We start from the raw sequence: 16320 nt of genomic DNA, 5'->3' as shown, positions 1-16320 counted from the left end.
ACATCCAGCGACGGTCCTTTATTCGGCATGAGCGTCTTTCTCTGCTTGTTTTGTCTCCGTGTTTTCTCCTCTCTCTCCTCCCGTTCAAATAAATCTGATATCAAAAAATAAAGAAATCTCTCTCTCTGTGTGTAGCTCCGCTGAATGGAGAGTGTTGTTGATGGATGAATGTAGGCTTCCTTCAGTGGACCGGAGGGAATTGGCAGTCTGGTTGGATGTCCTCTCCTCTCCCTCTCCCCGTGTGTGTGTGTGTCTGTACTCCTTTGACGTCGTAAGCCGGTGTCTCCCTCCCTGTCCATCTCAGCTCCATCCCTCCTCCCCTGGGCTGAACGAGCCGTGATGTCTGCCGCCAGGGAGCGTCGCTAACCTACCAGCCCTGCAACAACCGCAGAGGCAGGAGGGGGGGGTTAAAAAACACACATACACAGTCGTGTCTGCAAAATGTGATACTGAACGTTGGATTTCTTATCTTATAATATAAGGTATTTGTTTTATAGTGAGAATTAACTCAAGTGCTACGGAGAGCACAGGATTTCTTGCTTGTTTTTTTTTTTTCTTCTTCTTTTCTTCTGAAGACATATATATGAGGCACCACTGGGTTTAATGGTATTGACACACACTCCATCAGTGTGTGTATAAATGTAAACACTGTCGATATTGACTTACATACGTTGCTGAGAAATCCACCTTACCGCTGGTTGCATCATTATTGATCTTTTTGGGAATTTAATACCAGACAAGGACGCTTCACTTAGTCATCCAGGACAGTGATATGTATGTTAATATATACAAAGTGAGAGAGGGGGAGAGAGAGAGAGAGCATTAAAGGCCTTCTTTTTTGTGGGTGACATTTTAATTCTGGAAAGTTTAATCACCAGAGTATTGATCCACTGACGCACCTGCTAATACACAAACTACTAACTACAATCCAGTAAAAGGCCCTTTAGATGAAGACAAACAGTAAAAAAATAAATAAAATAAACTGTATGTTGTCAATTACACAATCAAATGTTAAAGGGGAGAAATAAGAGGCTGTAAAGAAGGTCGATTTATATATGTTTTTTTTTTTCCCCCCAGGGGATTTATCATATTTTTCGTTTTTCACAGGGACGGTTAAAAGGCAGACGGTCCCTGACATCAAGGGATGCAAATCCGCCTTTTGTTCTCGCCGTGGAGCTGGCCATGGTGCTGAAATGGGTCTATCAAACTCGTGACACATTATCACGGCTACAATATTCTCTTTCTGTGTGGGGGAAGAAAGAAAAAAAACAAACAAAAAAACAAACATTATTTCAATAAGCGCGCGCGGTAACGCACGGACCGTAATTGGGGACGCGCGCACACGCCCTTTGTGAAATCTCGACAGCATGTAAACAATGAGCCCACATGAAACACACCCCACTTGCGCACAGGGCGACACTTCAAAGCAGTCACGATCTGGTCCCGCAGCAACACTACGGTGTTCGGTCGGACCAGAGAGTGAACCGTGAGCATCTTTATTTCCAACAGCAGAATATCTCATCGGCTTGTCTCTAATGTGCAGACTGCCATCTGCCATCGGTCACTAAATCCTGCCCTCCGCCCTTCAACCCCGCTATAAGCCCACAGTTCAGGCGGCGATGCCTCGGACTTTTTCATCAAATAGAAATCAATGGTAGACCTGAATCTGCGCTTGTAAAAAACATATTTGTGTCACTTTCACAATGGGTGTCTTTATTTATTTATTTTTTATTTTTTTTTATTTGGGAGTGTAACCAACAACGACATCTGGTGACGAGGTGCAAACACAAACCATACCAGTGGTCCCGTTTATTGCTTATTGAGTATCTGGGGATTGAAGTGTGTGTTAAAGCTGATTCATTACTAAAGTCAAAGTAGAAAAAGTAATAGATGCATGTTAATGATGTAAACATATTTTCAGCAAAGTTGTCTTTGAGTATCAAAGTGGCCAATTTCCTAGTGTCATATAAAGATTATTATTTTACTGGTGACATTTGACCTGTGCAACTGGTTGATCTCTTAACAGTGCATATCTGCCTTTTCTTGAGTCTAAAAAACTTATTTTCATCCTTAAAACGAACAAATCTGTATGTTCTTTCACATCTAAAACAAACGAGGTTGGGAAGGAATAAATCAATTGTATTCTTTTTAAGGTGGGCATATGTTTTGTATGAAAAAAACAACTTTTCAACATATTTCTTATGTGAAATCAACGCCTGACATTTCGGAGACAACTGGTTCAGACAGATATAATAAATAAATAAACAAACACACAGCCTCGTTTCACTTTGATATGAACAACCACTTTATTTCCCATTGAATGGACATTTTACACTGGAGATGTATGACTGGGTCAGCACTGTATACGAGTGAGAGAACACAATGTTTTAAAAGCATCTATTGACCCTGATACTCACATGGCTTAGTCACCCTGTCCATCCTTCCTTCTCTCCTAAACACACAAACATGGAGAGAGAGAATGAAGCAACTTCTACATATAATTGTTTGGATCTCCTGCTGGCTGGCAATCAGGTTGTGATGTATTAAACTGGAGGCTTACTGTGGTGCAGGATTCAAAGAGGGAGCATCAGCGTCAGCACCCCTCCTCTTGGTTCCCATCACATCAGGCACATCAAAGTGTGGCTCTGGATCCCTGAGGACAACAACAGGAGGAGGGGGGGGGGCAGCAAATATACATTATTTCTGACTCAAATAAATATCTTATATTATCATGGTGCTCTACAGTGTTTTTTTTTTTTTTGGCGCAATAAATGACAAGCATGAAAACGAGTGTTTTTGAGTGCCGTCATGTAATCGAGTGAAAGTGATCCCGCAAAGATCTACTGACATCTGGCGACGGCTGGCTCACCTGAACGCACCGCCTGTTTATTAGCAGTCACCATGTATTATCCGTCTCGTCGCCGCTTCCTGCCTCGCACTAATACATCGACGCCCTACTTTATTACGCGTCAAAACGTCGAATAAACGTAAACGCGTCGGATTAACTTTTAGCTTCAGTCGTTTTTGTTTTTAAAATTTTCCTCTAACTTGTTTTTTTTTTTTTTTTTTCAAAAAGTGCACGAGCGTTGTCTCGTTAAGGCTAATTCATCACTTAGAGCCTCATTAAAGCAACCAAAGCTGAAATGTGAAAGTAAAACACGAATCCGTCTGGTTTGAGGCAAAGTTTACTTTTTGTTTCTTCACTACATCAACAAAACTATACGATTCACTGAGCGGGTTAATGTAATGGTTTCATTAATTTAATGACTCTAAAAAAGAAAAAGCATAACATAAAAGGGTTTATAATCCAACAGGACACTAGGTGTTCACGTCCAAAAGTCTAAATAACAACAAATTAATTCATGGAGAATGCTTTAATACTTTGGCAGTGACCTAATCAATCTGACTGATTATCACTTTGTCTTGCAAACTTGTTCTCACACTGAACACCAGTGTGGTGTCAAAGAGGCCCTCACATCCCCTGCTCCATTAAAGAGGCAGGAATATCTGAGACAGACCACGAGGGGAACAAAGCATGGAAGTGGATGTGGCCTGAGTTTTTAAAGCTGGGCGTTTTCAGAGGTCGTCAAGCCTCATATAAACAGACTGGGTAGACGTTAAACTGCTAGAATTAAAAAAACGAGCCAGAAATAAGAAGATCACTTTAAAAACATTCAAAGACTAACAAACGGTGTGTTAACCAATCAGTGGATAATAAGTTCATCATAATCGAGTCCACTGAGTATAAATCTATTCCTGTTTCCAGGCCAAATTACAACTTAGGCAAAAATGTTACATTTTAATAGCAATAGCAAATTAGAAAGAGAATAAAGATTGTGATATGAGACTTGTTTCTATAACTGACTACATTAAATATAACTATACAGACTTTATGGGTCAGTTTAGTTAACTGGTCCGAGAAATCAGATTTCACGAAGGGACCAATTAAACAAACGCAAGTTATCAACCACGTTATGGACATTCCTTCATCAAGTGTAATGTTTCTCTTCCATTTTAAACAATATTGACTATTTAGCTAGAGCACAGGCAGCTTTATGACCTGTGAAAATGTAAACTTTTCTTTAAAAATCATCATAAAAACCAACTAACTAGTTAGAATAAGTTGGACCTATTTCTGTTCCTGGAGTGATTACGTTCCCTCTTTAATCATTTTGTATGGACAACCTATTTAAGACCCTTTGGTGGATCAAACCCTTCAACTATGATTTCTAATAAACTTGCTACAGTGAGTAATGATAGTAAAGCATAATTCCACAAAATGAACACACTCGTATGTGTACATGATGGCTAATAATTTAGGGCAGTGGTGCAACAGTCTGAGGGTCAAAGGGGGGGGAAAAAAGCAACACAATTTTTGAAACTCAGATTTTTATTAGTCAATACAAGTAAAACGAAACTGAAGCCGAGCATCTTCATCCCCTCCAAAAATGCACTTCTTCTGCGTCGGTGTTGGGAGGCAGAAACAAAATCTCTCTCTCACGCCTCTCTCCCTTTGAGTAGACATGAGCCGCTCTCCTTCAAGGAACTAAACGAGATGTGAAACTATCGACGGAGGGATGTCACGCACTGGTTGAGAAAGCATCGCGTCACACTTATAGAACATTCGGAAGTTGGAACAAAGGAAAATTATTTTCCCCTGAATATGCTGACGAGAATTGTAGAAAGAACATTTTCTTTTTTTTTTTTCCATACCCAAAGTGATTTGATTTAAATCAATGATTTTACCAAGAGAAGCAGTCAAAACTGCTCGCTGAAAAACTAAATAGTAGCAGAAACATTGCACCAACTACATTCTCCCGTTACTCTCTTAGCAAAAATAGCTATCGGATTCAACTTCCGTGAATAAGTCGACTTACACTTCAGCGCATGCACGCGCGCATACCATGCACACTCTGACCTTTATCAAACGTACGCTCAACAACATATTTAATGCAATGCTTCGTACTGGAGCAAATAACACAAAAAGTGAATTATATATATATATATCCACCTCTTATTTTCTTTAATCTTCTCTTCGGTCTTCACTCTCTCAGCTCAGCAGCCCCCTCAGAGCCTCTCATTTTCCTCCTCGTCTCCTGGAGTTGTCTTGTTCTCCTCGACATCCTTCATTCTTTGCCAATCACACACTTTCCTCTGGTAGCTGCTGATTTATTCTTCTTCAACTTTATCTCCTGACGCTCCTGACTTCATGCTCTGCACTTTCATCCGCCCATCAAGTTTCTCACGGCGGGGTGCGGACCTCTACACTGACTAGCAAGTTGAACAGTCTTAAAAGTCCGGCATCTGCCTCCATGACTTCCACTGTGATTTGAAATGTCTGAAGCGACACGGCCAGTTAGAACCGTGGGTGTGGAAAGGCTCTTTTTGGGGGGAACATTGGACCACCTCCTCTTGGACCCGGACGTTTGCCTCTTAACCTTGGATTGGGTTCCTGGAACCGAGGAAATGGGGCACGTGGGGGTCCTCTGGGGTGTGGGTGGTGTGCAGGGTGGGGCGGCCGATGCGGAGGCCGTAAACCGGGATAACGGATTTCAAATTGAGGTGGTGGTCTCCTTGGAGTGTAGTGCTGAGGAGGAGGAGGAGGGCTGCGTCCCTGGTAGTCACGGGCGTAGTAAGGGTCCTCTGAGGGTGCAGGAGGGGGAGAGAGGCGCCCTCGACCTCGGGGGTAGTTGTTTGGAGGGCTGCCTGGCCTGTAATATGGATCCTCATGGTGTCGGTAAGGGTCGTCTTGAAAGAAAGGGGCGTCTTGATGATGGAACTCGTCCTGGTAATGCAGGTCATCTCGGTGAGGGTGAAACTCCTCGGGGTAAGGAGGGTGAGAAGGGTGAGGAGGGTGAGGATGGCGAGGTCGCTCAATGTCATATGGCGAGTCATCGGGATTAAACATGGATTTGTGTTGATGGTCGTGGACCACCATCCCACTGATGACACTGTCGACTCTGGGCCCGGTCAAGTCCCGTGGGCCGGCGCTCGGCACGGGATGCTGCTCTGGCGGCATCATCATACCCATGGTGGCGGAAGGAGGGCCGTCAAAGACACGAGGAGGGGGAGGGAACTTTGGGACAGGAGGGAGGGTGCTTCTGAAGAAATTAGGGGATGTGGTGGCACCCTGCTGGGACTCCAAATGTTGAGGTTCCTGGAAACTCTCTGCTTGGTACGGATAAAGTCCTGAGGTTTTGTTTTCCCCAACCCCTCCAGGTGCTGTCACATTGTAGCCTCTGGGTTGCTGAGGGTTCCCCTCTGGGCACGTGTCACCATACCAACCCCTTTCACCCACCCCTTGAAAGGCCTCAATATTCTGTGTGCTACCGGCAATGCCTGGGGCTCTTTCTCCCGGCACTGATCCTGCCGTTTGGCCAGAAATCTGCTGGTAACGTGCCATGGGTGCAGTAATGCCGTGCTCTTCGCTGTAAGGGTACGACTGGTAGACCTGACCATTCTGAGCCACACCCGGCTGCAAGTGAGCTTGCTGTTGAGGATCGTTACGGTTCGGCTGACTGCTGTTCCGGTACGCCATGGGGGCCGATTTAATCGTTTCTCCAATTGATGACTGATTTGGGTTGGAAGTGAACGGGACCACCGTATGCTCGTCCATGATCTCATCTTGAGTTGGGGTGCCTCCGCCCTCATCCCGCACTGGGGTCCCACCCTGGGTGTCTGTCCCAGTTACTGGGCTGTGGCTATCCCCTGCAGACACTGGGTTCGTAGCAAGACCAATGCCGAACGCGTTAAAAGCGGGGTTCCCCTGCAGGAAGCTGTGGATTTTAGACTCTAAACTCTTGGAAGACAAGGACGGTTCTGCCTCCGTTGTCAAATCCATGTTTCTGTGGAGAGCCTGGACGAGGGCAGAGGCCGGGTTGGAAGTCATGGGCGGGGCTTGTGAGGTTGCACTCTGCCTTACAGTGGAGCTGTGTGAAGAAGGCACGGGTGCAACAGAGGAGAGAGATAGGCTCTGAGAGGGAACTGCTGATGCAGATGTGGATGGGGGAGAGGGAGTGATCTTGCCTGTACTGGAAGCTGAGGAGACATTTGCAGCTGGGCTGCTCAGAGAAGTGACACCTAAGTGACGAAATGGAGAATACAGAAATGTATTTTAAGCAACCATGCCACATTTAATTTAGCATATAAAATGGGTAAAATTATATACAATAAAGGTTTTGTTTTCAAACTAAACAAAGGACTCCTTATTCTCACCCTCAAGGCTGCCTTGGCCCTGGACTTTGGCGAGAGCGCCGAGGAGGTCTGCAGGACTCACGTCCACCTTGGAGAGGAGGTTTACCAGCGCACTGGCATCCTGAGGGGCCACAGAGGCAGCAGGCGTGGTCTTCAATGAGGAGCCAGCGGGTGTAGCTACAGGAGGACTCTCCACTAATGGTCCTGCGAGACAAAACGGGACCCTCACTGAATTTTAAATCACCAGAACTAATCAGCGAAAGCAGCACTTGAACTTGAAGATTTCAGAGAAATCAGAACCGACAATGCTGGGACTTAATAAACACATTAATAATGTAAAAATGTATATTCCGACTTATTCATTTCTGGGTTGAACAGATATTACGTTTCCCAACGCACTTAGCATTAGCAAAGAAGTTATTTCATAGCAGGAAACAAGAGGCAGCATTCAATGACACATGACTTAATATTCTGAATTTCATTGTTTCAACATTTTTGCGGTTTATTGTCGTTTTCGTTTTTATTACAGTTTTCTTATGACGCCTGAGAGCCACCAGCACTCACCTGTGTTCTTCATGACTGAGTTTAAACTGCTGAGGATGGAGCCAATTTTACCCAGGTCAACGCTTTCTATTGCCGATGTCGGAGATGCTACAGGAGGCGGTGCACGAGCCGGTGCACGAGCCGCCGCAGGAGCCGGTGAAGGAGCCGGTGAAGGAGCCGCTACAGGGGGCGTGACAGTCAGCTTTGTTGCCGCGACAGGAGCCGCTACAGGAGCCGCTACAGGAGCCGCTACAGGAGGCGCTACAGTCGGCTTAGTTGGCGCTACAGGAGGCGTGACAGTTAGCTTAGTTGCTGCTGGTTGCTGCGTTTTTGAAGTGGACACCTTTGGGTGGGTGGGGCATTCAATCCGGTCTTCAACTGAAGAGAAAAAGCAGTGAGACAGAGTGAGTTTGGATGGCATCAGATATGAACTCTATGTGATGAAACATGACAACTTCGGTATAGTAATTTGTTACTAAGCAACAGAATTCATTTTGCCATTGCTCTTCTACGAGCCCAGATAAGTTATGAGATTGGAGCAGTTATGATGCTAAATTAACGGAGGGGAAAAACAAAACTGCAGGTCATGGATCTAAAAAAATTTAGTTTGTAATTCATCAGCAACAAAGTTAAAATCCAAAACTTCTTAACATGCTGACATTAGAATGACAATCTTATGCAGGCTATACAACATTATGCATGATGTTGAAAAATAAGAATAATGTAGGCTGAGTAAAATATTTTCATTATCAATTAATCTGATAAATGTTAGTCATTCGTCTCTACAGGATGTCAGACAATAGCTCATGTTAACAGTATAAGTAAAGCAAATATAGTAAAATCATCTTTGCATACAGCTAATAAAGACATTTAAGTACATGTTCATACTGGTAAAAAATCATATTCAATCAGTCGAGTGTGGTCGTCAACACAGATTACATAAAATAAGATGCAGGTGTTGCAGCCAATGAAACATTTCCTTGGAATTAAAATCAGTAAAATGGCAGATATGTGGATGTCTGTAGTGGTAAACATGTATCTAATTTTAATTAGATGGCTCTACGGGTGGGGAGAAAGTGTTCCAGCAAAATTGGCTGGAACACAGATTGGAAGAAATACTTGGATCATCTTTATTGACATGTGAAGGCTGTGACGGGAGTCGTGTGTGATTTGCTGCATGATTCACTCGTCTATTTTTAGTGGTGCTTCTCATATCTATTATTTCAACACATTTTTCTGAACATACACTGCCAGAGACGTTCAGCATTAATAAACACAATGAGACACACTTTTTTTGCAGTCAGCCATTAGAAGGCATTTTCAGCCCAAAAATACATGTTTTCCTCTTTACATCTAGTGCAATTTATCAATTTAGCTTGCTTTGATGAGTTTCCTAGTGTTGGAGATATCGGCTGTAGAAATGTCTGCCTCCTCTTGACTAGATGGCACTCGGCTTGTGATGCTCAAAGTGGCAAAAATACATTTGACAAACTCAACAGCGATGTCTCGTTCCAGAAATGAATGCCCAGATTACTCATAACATAATCCACAGACCTTGTTGTGAGCGGCGGTCAGAACTATTTTCTCTCTACAGAAATGCAGAAGGAAACATGCACCTACTTATGGACAAAGAGGGAAACATGTAAACTGTAATGTTAGCGAGCTCAAGTGGTTCTATGTGAGCTTGCAGTATTTGTTAGCTATAAACTATAAGTCTCTCGTCAGTAGAGTTATTATTCTCTGTGCTGTTATTCTGTGTTACTGCCCAGGGACTACAAATGTAAATTGTTTTACAGCTGACTCTGGTACACCTAAGAAGCTGTGCATTGTCCCTGTCAAATAACTGTAATAAGTAATAATAAAAAATAAATGAATAAACGAGACGCTTCCTTCAGCATGGTGGTACGATTAGCAGGTGGTAGTTTGATGGAAAGAATGTAGTTCCTTTATGAAACCGCTCACAACAAATTTAATCCGTGGATCATCTTGAGTAACCGGGTCACGATTTCTGGATGATTCCTAAATCAGTAAATCAGAGTGCCATCTAGTCCCATTATATTCGATACAAGGCATTTCTACAACTCTCCAAAACTAGGCAACTCGCACCAAAATAATCTAGATTGACAGGTAAGAGGGGAAATATGGATTTTTATGTGAACTGTCCCTTTAAGTCCTTAATCACCTCACCTATAATTCCATATAATAATTCTCCTTACCTATAATTCCACCGCTTTCGGTTTCTTCTTCCGACAGCTCCATGTCTTCCACTTCACGGTTGTCATTCTGACCAAGATCCTCCGTTGGTTTCGGGGACCCTTCCGGTGAGGACAGCGGGCTCGGGGCCGGCGGCTCTGCCTCATCATCCATAGCACAGCCATCGAGGTCTGGATCAGGGTCGGCCAGTTCCAGACCGTGAAAAGGGGACTCTGAGCCCGTTGGAGACGGTGCGTCTGCAGAGGGTGAGGGGATGGGCGAGTCGTCCAGGTCCGGCAAGGTAGACTTCAGGGAGTCCAGTTTACGCTTCAGGTGGGACACCCGGTTGGCAAACGTCTGGTAGGCCTTCAGACGAGAGGTCATAGGAGTGTCAGTAAATGAAGAGTAAAACAAAAACAACACAACAAAAAGCTTTTATGGCCAGCAGGGTCAGTCATCATGTAGCCAACACAACAAACACACAGTCACTCACATTAGCAACAATCTTGACCTCCTTGTACTGCATTTCGTAGAAGATGTCCGCGTTGGCGAGAGCTTCCATGACAGGAGGCCCCGTTTTGATTTGTTTGTCAAAGAACTTAACAAACTCCTGTAGTTGTGCACTTCCTTCCTCAAAGTCTTTGGAGAATTTCTTTCCCCCCGCCTTATCTGTAAAAATCAAGCATGTAAGGCTGATTTCAATATGGAGAAGAAAAAAAACCAAGACCCCTCCGTGTGTTGCAGTATGACAGATGACAGTAGAAGATGACTAAACCAGGCACCTTTGAGTCTCTTGAGAGCATCAGAACTGCAGATGTCAACCCTCATAGCTGCCAGCTGTTTCTCCCTCAGGTCCACCTCCTCCAGAGATCTCTTGTACTTGGACAGTTCGTCAACGAGTGCCTGGGGCTGAAGCAGAGGGAGCAGTCAGACACAATGTCAGTCAGACAGACGAAATGTTAAAGTAAAAGGAGAAAAAGGGCAAACTGCAAACATTAACGTCTCGCTTACCACAAACTCAGCAACTATCTTGGACTGCAGATCTGCTTTAGACTCAACTGGAGCTTAAAAAAAAATAAGAACAGTTAGAGAAACTGCAAAATAATGTGCAAAACTTATAACATTTGAATAAATATAAGTAACTAACTAATAAAAAAAAACGTAATAAAAGTAATGAAACTAGTAGGTTTCAAGTAGTTTTTAAATAAAATCAAAACTCAAGTGAAAACAAAGCAAAGACGCTTACTTTTTTGCTCCACGGGCGTCTCGGGAGGGGACTCCTCTTTGACTAAGCTACTCCTAAGCTCGGTAATGAGTGTCCCTGAATACACGCCCCTGTCCTCCCAGATGGAGAGTATCCTCTCCACCGAGTGAATTACTTTGGGGTCACCGTCATTGCTGGAGGAATGAGAATGACAGAATAAGAACAAGGGAGCGCAAGGATTTATGTTTCCTTATTACATTTGTGTTTTATGATTGAGGCACCACTTTGAATGCATAAAAAGACAAGGACAGAGGAGACGAAGAATTTGACAAACTAAAGCAAAGGACAAAGAGGATGAGGTTGAAGGGAAGGAGCAGCTAATATACTGTACAATATATTCATGTACCCCTCAAACGACTTACCTGACCAGCAAGAAAGCATCAGGGAGCATCTCGGCAAACGCCGTGCGGTAAACAATGGCGTTCTTCCTCTTACAGTTCTGAATGACATCATTGGCGACGTAAAAAAGGTTGAGCCTCTGTGAGGTATCAGCTGTTAGAGGAAAGAGAGACGATCATGTTAGTTTGGCTGGTAATGCAGAAGGTCATACAAATATGTATAGATATCAATAGTGCTGCAATGTATGTACTGTTTTAATGATTAACCAACTAATCATCTACTCTGTAAAATGTCAAAATGAGAAGCATCTATTATGACCTGAACCAAACAAATTTTGTAATGACCATTAAATGGGAAAAACAAACAAATCTTTGTTGCCATTGGTTTAACTGTAAATCTAAAATGTTATCTTTTACAAACATTTACATTCATAACAATGAATTAATCACTCTGACAGATACTTAACCATTCATGCATTATTAAAATTAACTATCAATGAATAAACTTAGAGTTTAGAGATCCAAAATGATCAGAAGGCAAAGCACGTAAGAGATCAATTGCTGTATAACTTTTAACCGAAATGAGACGGTGCACCAAAACATTACACCACCATCGTCACAATGCTTGTTGCCATTTATGTTTCTGTGATAATAACAAAGAGCTTCTGAGAGAGGGAGTGAAATAACAGCCCACTTGGTTTTCACACACGAGACCGAGTATAGCTCTACATTTTTTCAAATGGATGCCAACATGATACCCAAGTTCTGGTGCAGACACCAAATCAATACTTGTATTTATACTTTCCCCACTGACTAGACCTTTTACCACAAAAACCCTTTTAATTCAGAGAAAAAAACTTATCAACTGCATAATGCAAAATATCTCAACAAAGAATGTGTGAAGGTCTGAGAATCGGAGTATTCTCTGCAACCTTAGGTTTTCAAATTTAGAAATTTAGTTATGGACATAATTTCAGTACTGAGGTATAATAACAAGCCATATATATTCTAAATAACTCCATTAATTCATCCAATCCGCATTACAATGCAAGACATTTGGAAAAAGATCTATAGGAAATTGAATATCTTGCTTAAAATGAGTCATTATTAGCAAGGTGCAAAGTATTTTCAACGTTAACTTTGGCAAAAATGTGAAAGATTGATATCTTTCAAAAACAACCAGTTCAACTCACAGCTAATAAATATACATGAAAATGCTGCAAACAATGTTTTTATTGACTTGCTACTTCCAGCTGATAGAAAAAAACACAAGTTTGTTACTTAAAGCAAGGAAACCACAAAACTAATATAGGAACTGATATACTCACACTGTCAGTTATCTGTATTCAAGTGTTCACCAAAACACCATCACTTTCAAGTTATTGCAAGGTAAACTACAGTTACATTCATGTATTTCATTGACACGTGATCACTTGAATGTGGGATCTCTCCAGCAGTACAAAAGCAAATACTTATTCTAGACTCTTCTCAGTCTAGAATGGTGAACGGAAACTGAATTTACTGTAAACAGAAGCAGGAAGCTGAGAGAGAGACAATAATGAGGCGTGGTCAACTTCTCAACTTTCATGGAGTAAAACCAAAGTCTATCAGCCAACCTTGGCATAGAGTCCATAATAACATTCCTCATCTACGACCATGTTGTATGTAAATTCACACAGACATGGTTTTCTTGCATCAAAACATATCAAAAGCTAAAACTTTAGTCAACATACAGAAGACGGTTTCTTGCATAAATCACAATAATTGCAAGCAGGTAAAACAATCATTGATTTCTATTTAATTTCAAACCAACACCCGTTTCTATGACACAAATCTCCTTATTGAAAAACAAGGATCCTGCATGTTAGCGTGACCTTGACGTTTGACCACCAAAATCGTATCCGTTCCTCCCTGAGTCCAAGTATTGTGCCAAACTTGAAAAAATATGCGCAAGGATAGACAACCGACACATGAGATGCCTCCGACCACGGCGCAGAAGCATAATGAAAAAAATAAAACTGATAACTACAAGAAGAACTATGAGTTAACAGTATTTACCTATTGATTCATCTATATAAACCCTCTATCACATGACACACAGCAAATCAAGAAGCAGCAGAGAATATTGTTAAAACTAAAAGTCATCACCAAAAGATTAAAGAACTCTTTTCATTTATTATTGTGGATATATTGTATAATCTTCAGGTGAAAATAAAATGAAAAAATAATTGATTCATCTGTCAATTGTTTTGTTTTTAAAATGTTTCATTTAAAACATTTTTAAAACTAGTGATAAATGTCCATCACAATTTCCCAAAGACAAAGGAGATGTTTTAAACATGTTTTGTCCAATAAAGATATTTCAATATCAAGCAAAGAAAATCAAGATTGTCTCATATGTTCAGTAGCAGGAAAAAACAAATTAATGTCCAACATTTTCACCTATAAGCATTTGGTCATAAATTCACTTAATAAACTTAACAAACATATATTTCACCATACCCAGTTATGTTCTGACTCAACACAGACCTGAACTAGCTTTAACCAGCTGTGACTAAGGACAACAAGAAGACGGCGTCTCTGAAGATGACCATTCTGCAACTGGAAAGCCCAAACTATTACCTCAAAAGGCAAGTGCCAAACTTCATGATCAGTCCTCAAGGTCGTCTCTTGAACTTTACTGACGTTAACAGGCCCACAAAGCTGAACTTACACAAAGCCAAGCCAACAAATAGAAGCGGAAACAAAGACAATGACCGATTCAAGACCTCAACTCAACAGAGCTTGTGAATGTCATACAAGGTACAAAATGGGGAAAGCTAAATATCTGTATTCTGCTTCAAAACACAATAATATGTGGATTTTAGATGTAATATCTTCATATATCTTAGTGAAAATGTTGAATTTTCTTGCTCTTAAAATATTCAACATGTTTTGTACAATATTCTTATCTTATTAGAAGCAGAAGAAACAGGATTTTAGGTTATCTGTCAATTTAAAAAGCACCTTTGGCTCCTGTACCAGAAAATCCACCATCTACCATAGAAAGTATAAAAAGAAATGTTTTGCTTTAAATCTTTAATAGAAAACGTGATCAGAAAGTTCATTTTTCAACTAACATCAGAGAGAAAACTGTAGACAATTCAACCTTCAGGGTCAGCAGCTGTTTTGTTATTGAGGTAGGCTCAATAAAAAAACATGAGGTCATGGTTTAGCTATTTCAAATCATAAAATCATCAGTCCGTACACTATGAAGCAATATATCAACATTATTTAAAAAAGATGAGAATATTTACTACATGACAGCCATCCTGGGGGGGCTGTTGCCTCCAAGTTTCCACCAAGCACAGCACTCACATCAAACGATAGATGGCAGCTTTGATATATTTTGCAAACGACTAGTATAATTATTATACTGATAAACCAAGTGGCCCCAATTATTCTGCATGTCAGTGGGTTTGAGGTTATTTGCTGAAACAGGACTTCATTTAGGAAAATGCACCATGGGAGCAGCACATAAACCTTAAGTAATAAAGGTGTTAAATTATATTTAGACACAGGACCCCTCTACAAGATAATGTGATGATGTTGGTCCTTTAGTGGTGCAAGTAAAGCAAATGTGCAGGCAATAAAACTGCCAAAAAAGCAGCTGATAACAGGGAACGTATGACGTTTAGCGCCCCCGGAGGTGGTACACAAGGATTACAACAAATTCCCCTCAGATTGTGTGCCGGCAGAGGTCGCTGTTGCAACGTTTTGTGTGTACGCTGTCAAAAACGGTTATGAAGAAGAGCCTGAACGTCAACTCCGGATCATTTTGGAGTACCTTACACTAGTTTACGTTGTAAAGCACGTATGTTTTCAATATAGAGAAATATTCTCACTTGTAAGCATCTGACACGTCTCTACCATCATCAACACAGCTGCTTTAACGAAGAACGCACACGAACTCCACAGTTTAACGTAAACACGATATGTTCCAAACTAGGAGAAATCCGACGGTTAGTAAGTAAAAAAAAGCAACAAAAAAATAGCGGTTACTTTAGACACTGGGGGGACTGCGTTGCCCCAAAACGAGACCCCTCCCCCCTCCTAACGGTACGTTGTATCTGAAGCCGCTAACTGTCAGTTGAACAGTGACGTCGGTGAAGCTACTTACATTTCCTCAAACACTTCATCCAGTGCCTCACAATCAGGCTGTGGTACTTCTTGTTGTCGATGCACCACGTTGAAAGTCCTTGAATTGAATCCATAGTGTTGGAAACTGCTCGAAACTTCCTCTCTAACGTTGACTCCAGAGAGCCGCCGGTAGCGGCTCCTGCTCCAGCTGCCATGTCCGGAGGAGCTCGCGCTGCGCTCTATTCCATTCCACAAAAAAAAAACAAATGAAGTTAGCCGTGGCTAGCACTTAGCTTAGCATGCTAGCTAAACCTAGCGCAGACAGCATCGCCTTCAGCAGCCTCTCAGCTGCACATACACATCTTTAGAGACGCTTTAATGCTCGGCGATCTGTTTCCAGTCACTTTCTGCGTCGGAAAAACACCCGCCGTGAACTTCTGTATCACAGCTAGTCGTTTAAATGACCTCACGTTTAAAGCTAAAAGTTAGCGCCTTGCGAGATACTGGACGTCTGTTTACTCGTGCTGATGGAGCGATGAAGGACACTTCCGCAAACACGACATGATTATGGCGCCACCTAGCGCCACGGAAGCTAACATCTGCTATTGACAGCAAAGGGGGAAAAGTATATGTAGTAAACCACAGTGAAAGTATTGATCTTTTACCTCA

The 16320-nt window shown here is 41.9% G+C and overlaps 1 protein-coding gene across 3 annotated transcripts; it reads right to left on the bottom strand.

The window, feature by feature from the left end:
* Positions 1–270: 270 nt before the first annotated feature.
* rprd2a (regulation of nuclear pre-mRNA domain containing 2a) lies at positions 271–16170 on the bottom strand. 3 transcript variants are annotated; one of them, XR_014598710.1, is made up of 13 exons: positions 15692–16170; positions 11557–11686; positions 11177–11328; positions 10942–10994; positions 10713–10839; positions 10424–10599; positions 9954–10296; positions 7759–8115; positions 7216–7398; positions 5012–7080; positions 2561–2653; positions 2418–2452; positions 271–376 (listed from the first exon to the last, which is right to left on the bottom strand). XR_014598710.1 is itself a non-coding variant. In XM_084032836.1 (10 exons), exons 1-10 carry the CDS (start codon positions 15864–15866, stop codon positions 5357–5359), a joined length of 3420 nt encoding a protein of 1139 aa, XP_083888962.1. In that variant the 5' UTR covers positions 15867–16170; the 3' UTR covers positions 4367–5356. The 3 variants fall into 3 exon arrangements, 1 of the variants encoding a protein (XP_083888962.1); XR_014598711.1 differs by lacking the exon at positions 271–376 and having other exon boundaries at positions 2288–2452; XM_084032836.1 differs by lacking the exons at positions 271–376; positions 2418–2452; positions 2561–2653 and having other exon boundaries at positions 4367–7080.
* Between the last annotated feature and the right edge of the window lie 150 nt (positions 16171–16320).

Source organism: Eutrigla gurnardus, assembly GCF_963514095.1.
Source record: "Eutrigla gurnardus genome assembly, chromosome: 17".
NCBI classification, from domain to species: Eukaryota; Metazoa; Chordata; class Actinopteri; order Perciformes; family Triglidae; genus Eutrigla; species Eutrigla gurnardus.
Note: the sequence above shows the minus strand (reverse complement) of the source record. Positions and strands in the feature narration are given on the sequence as shown.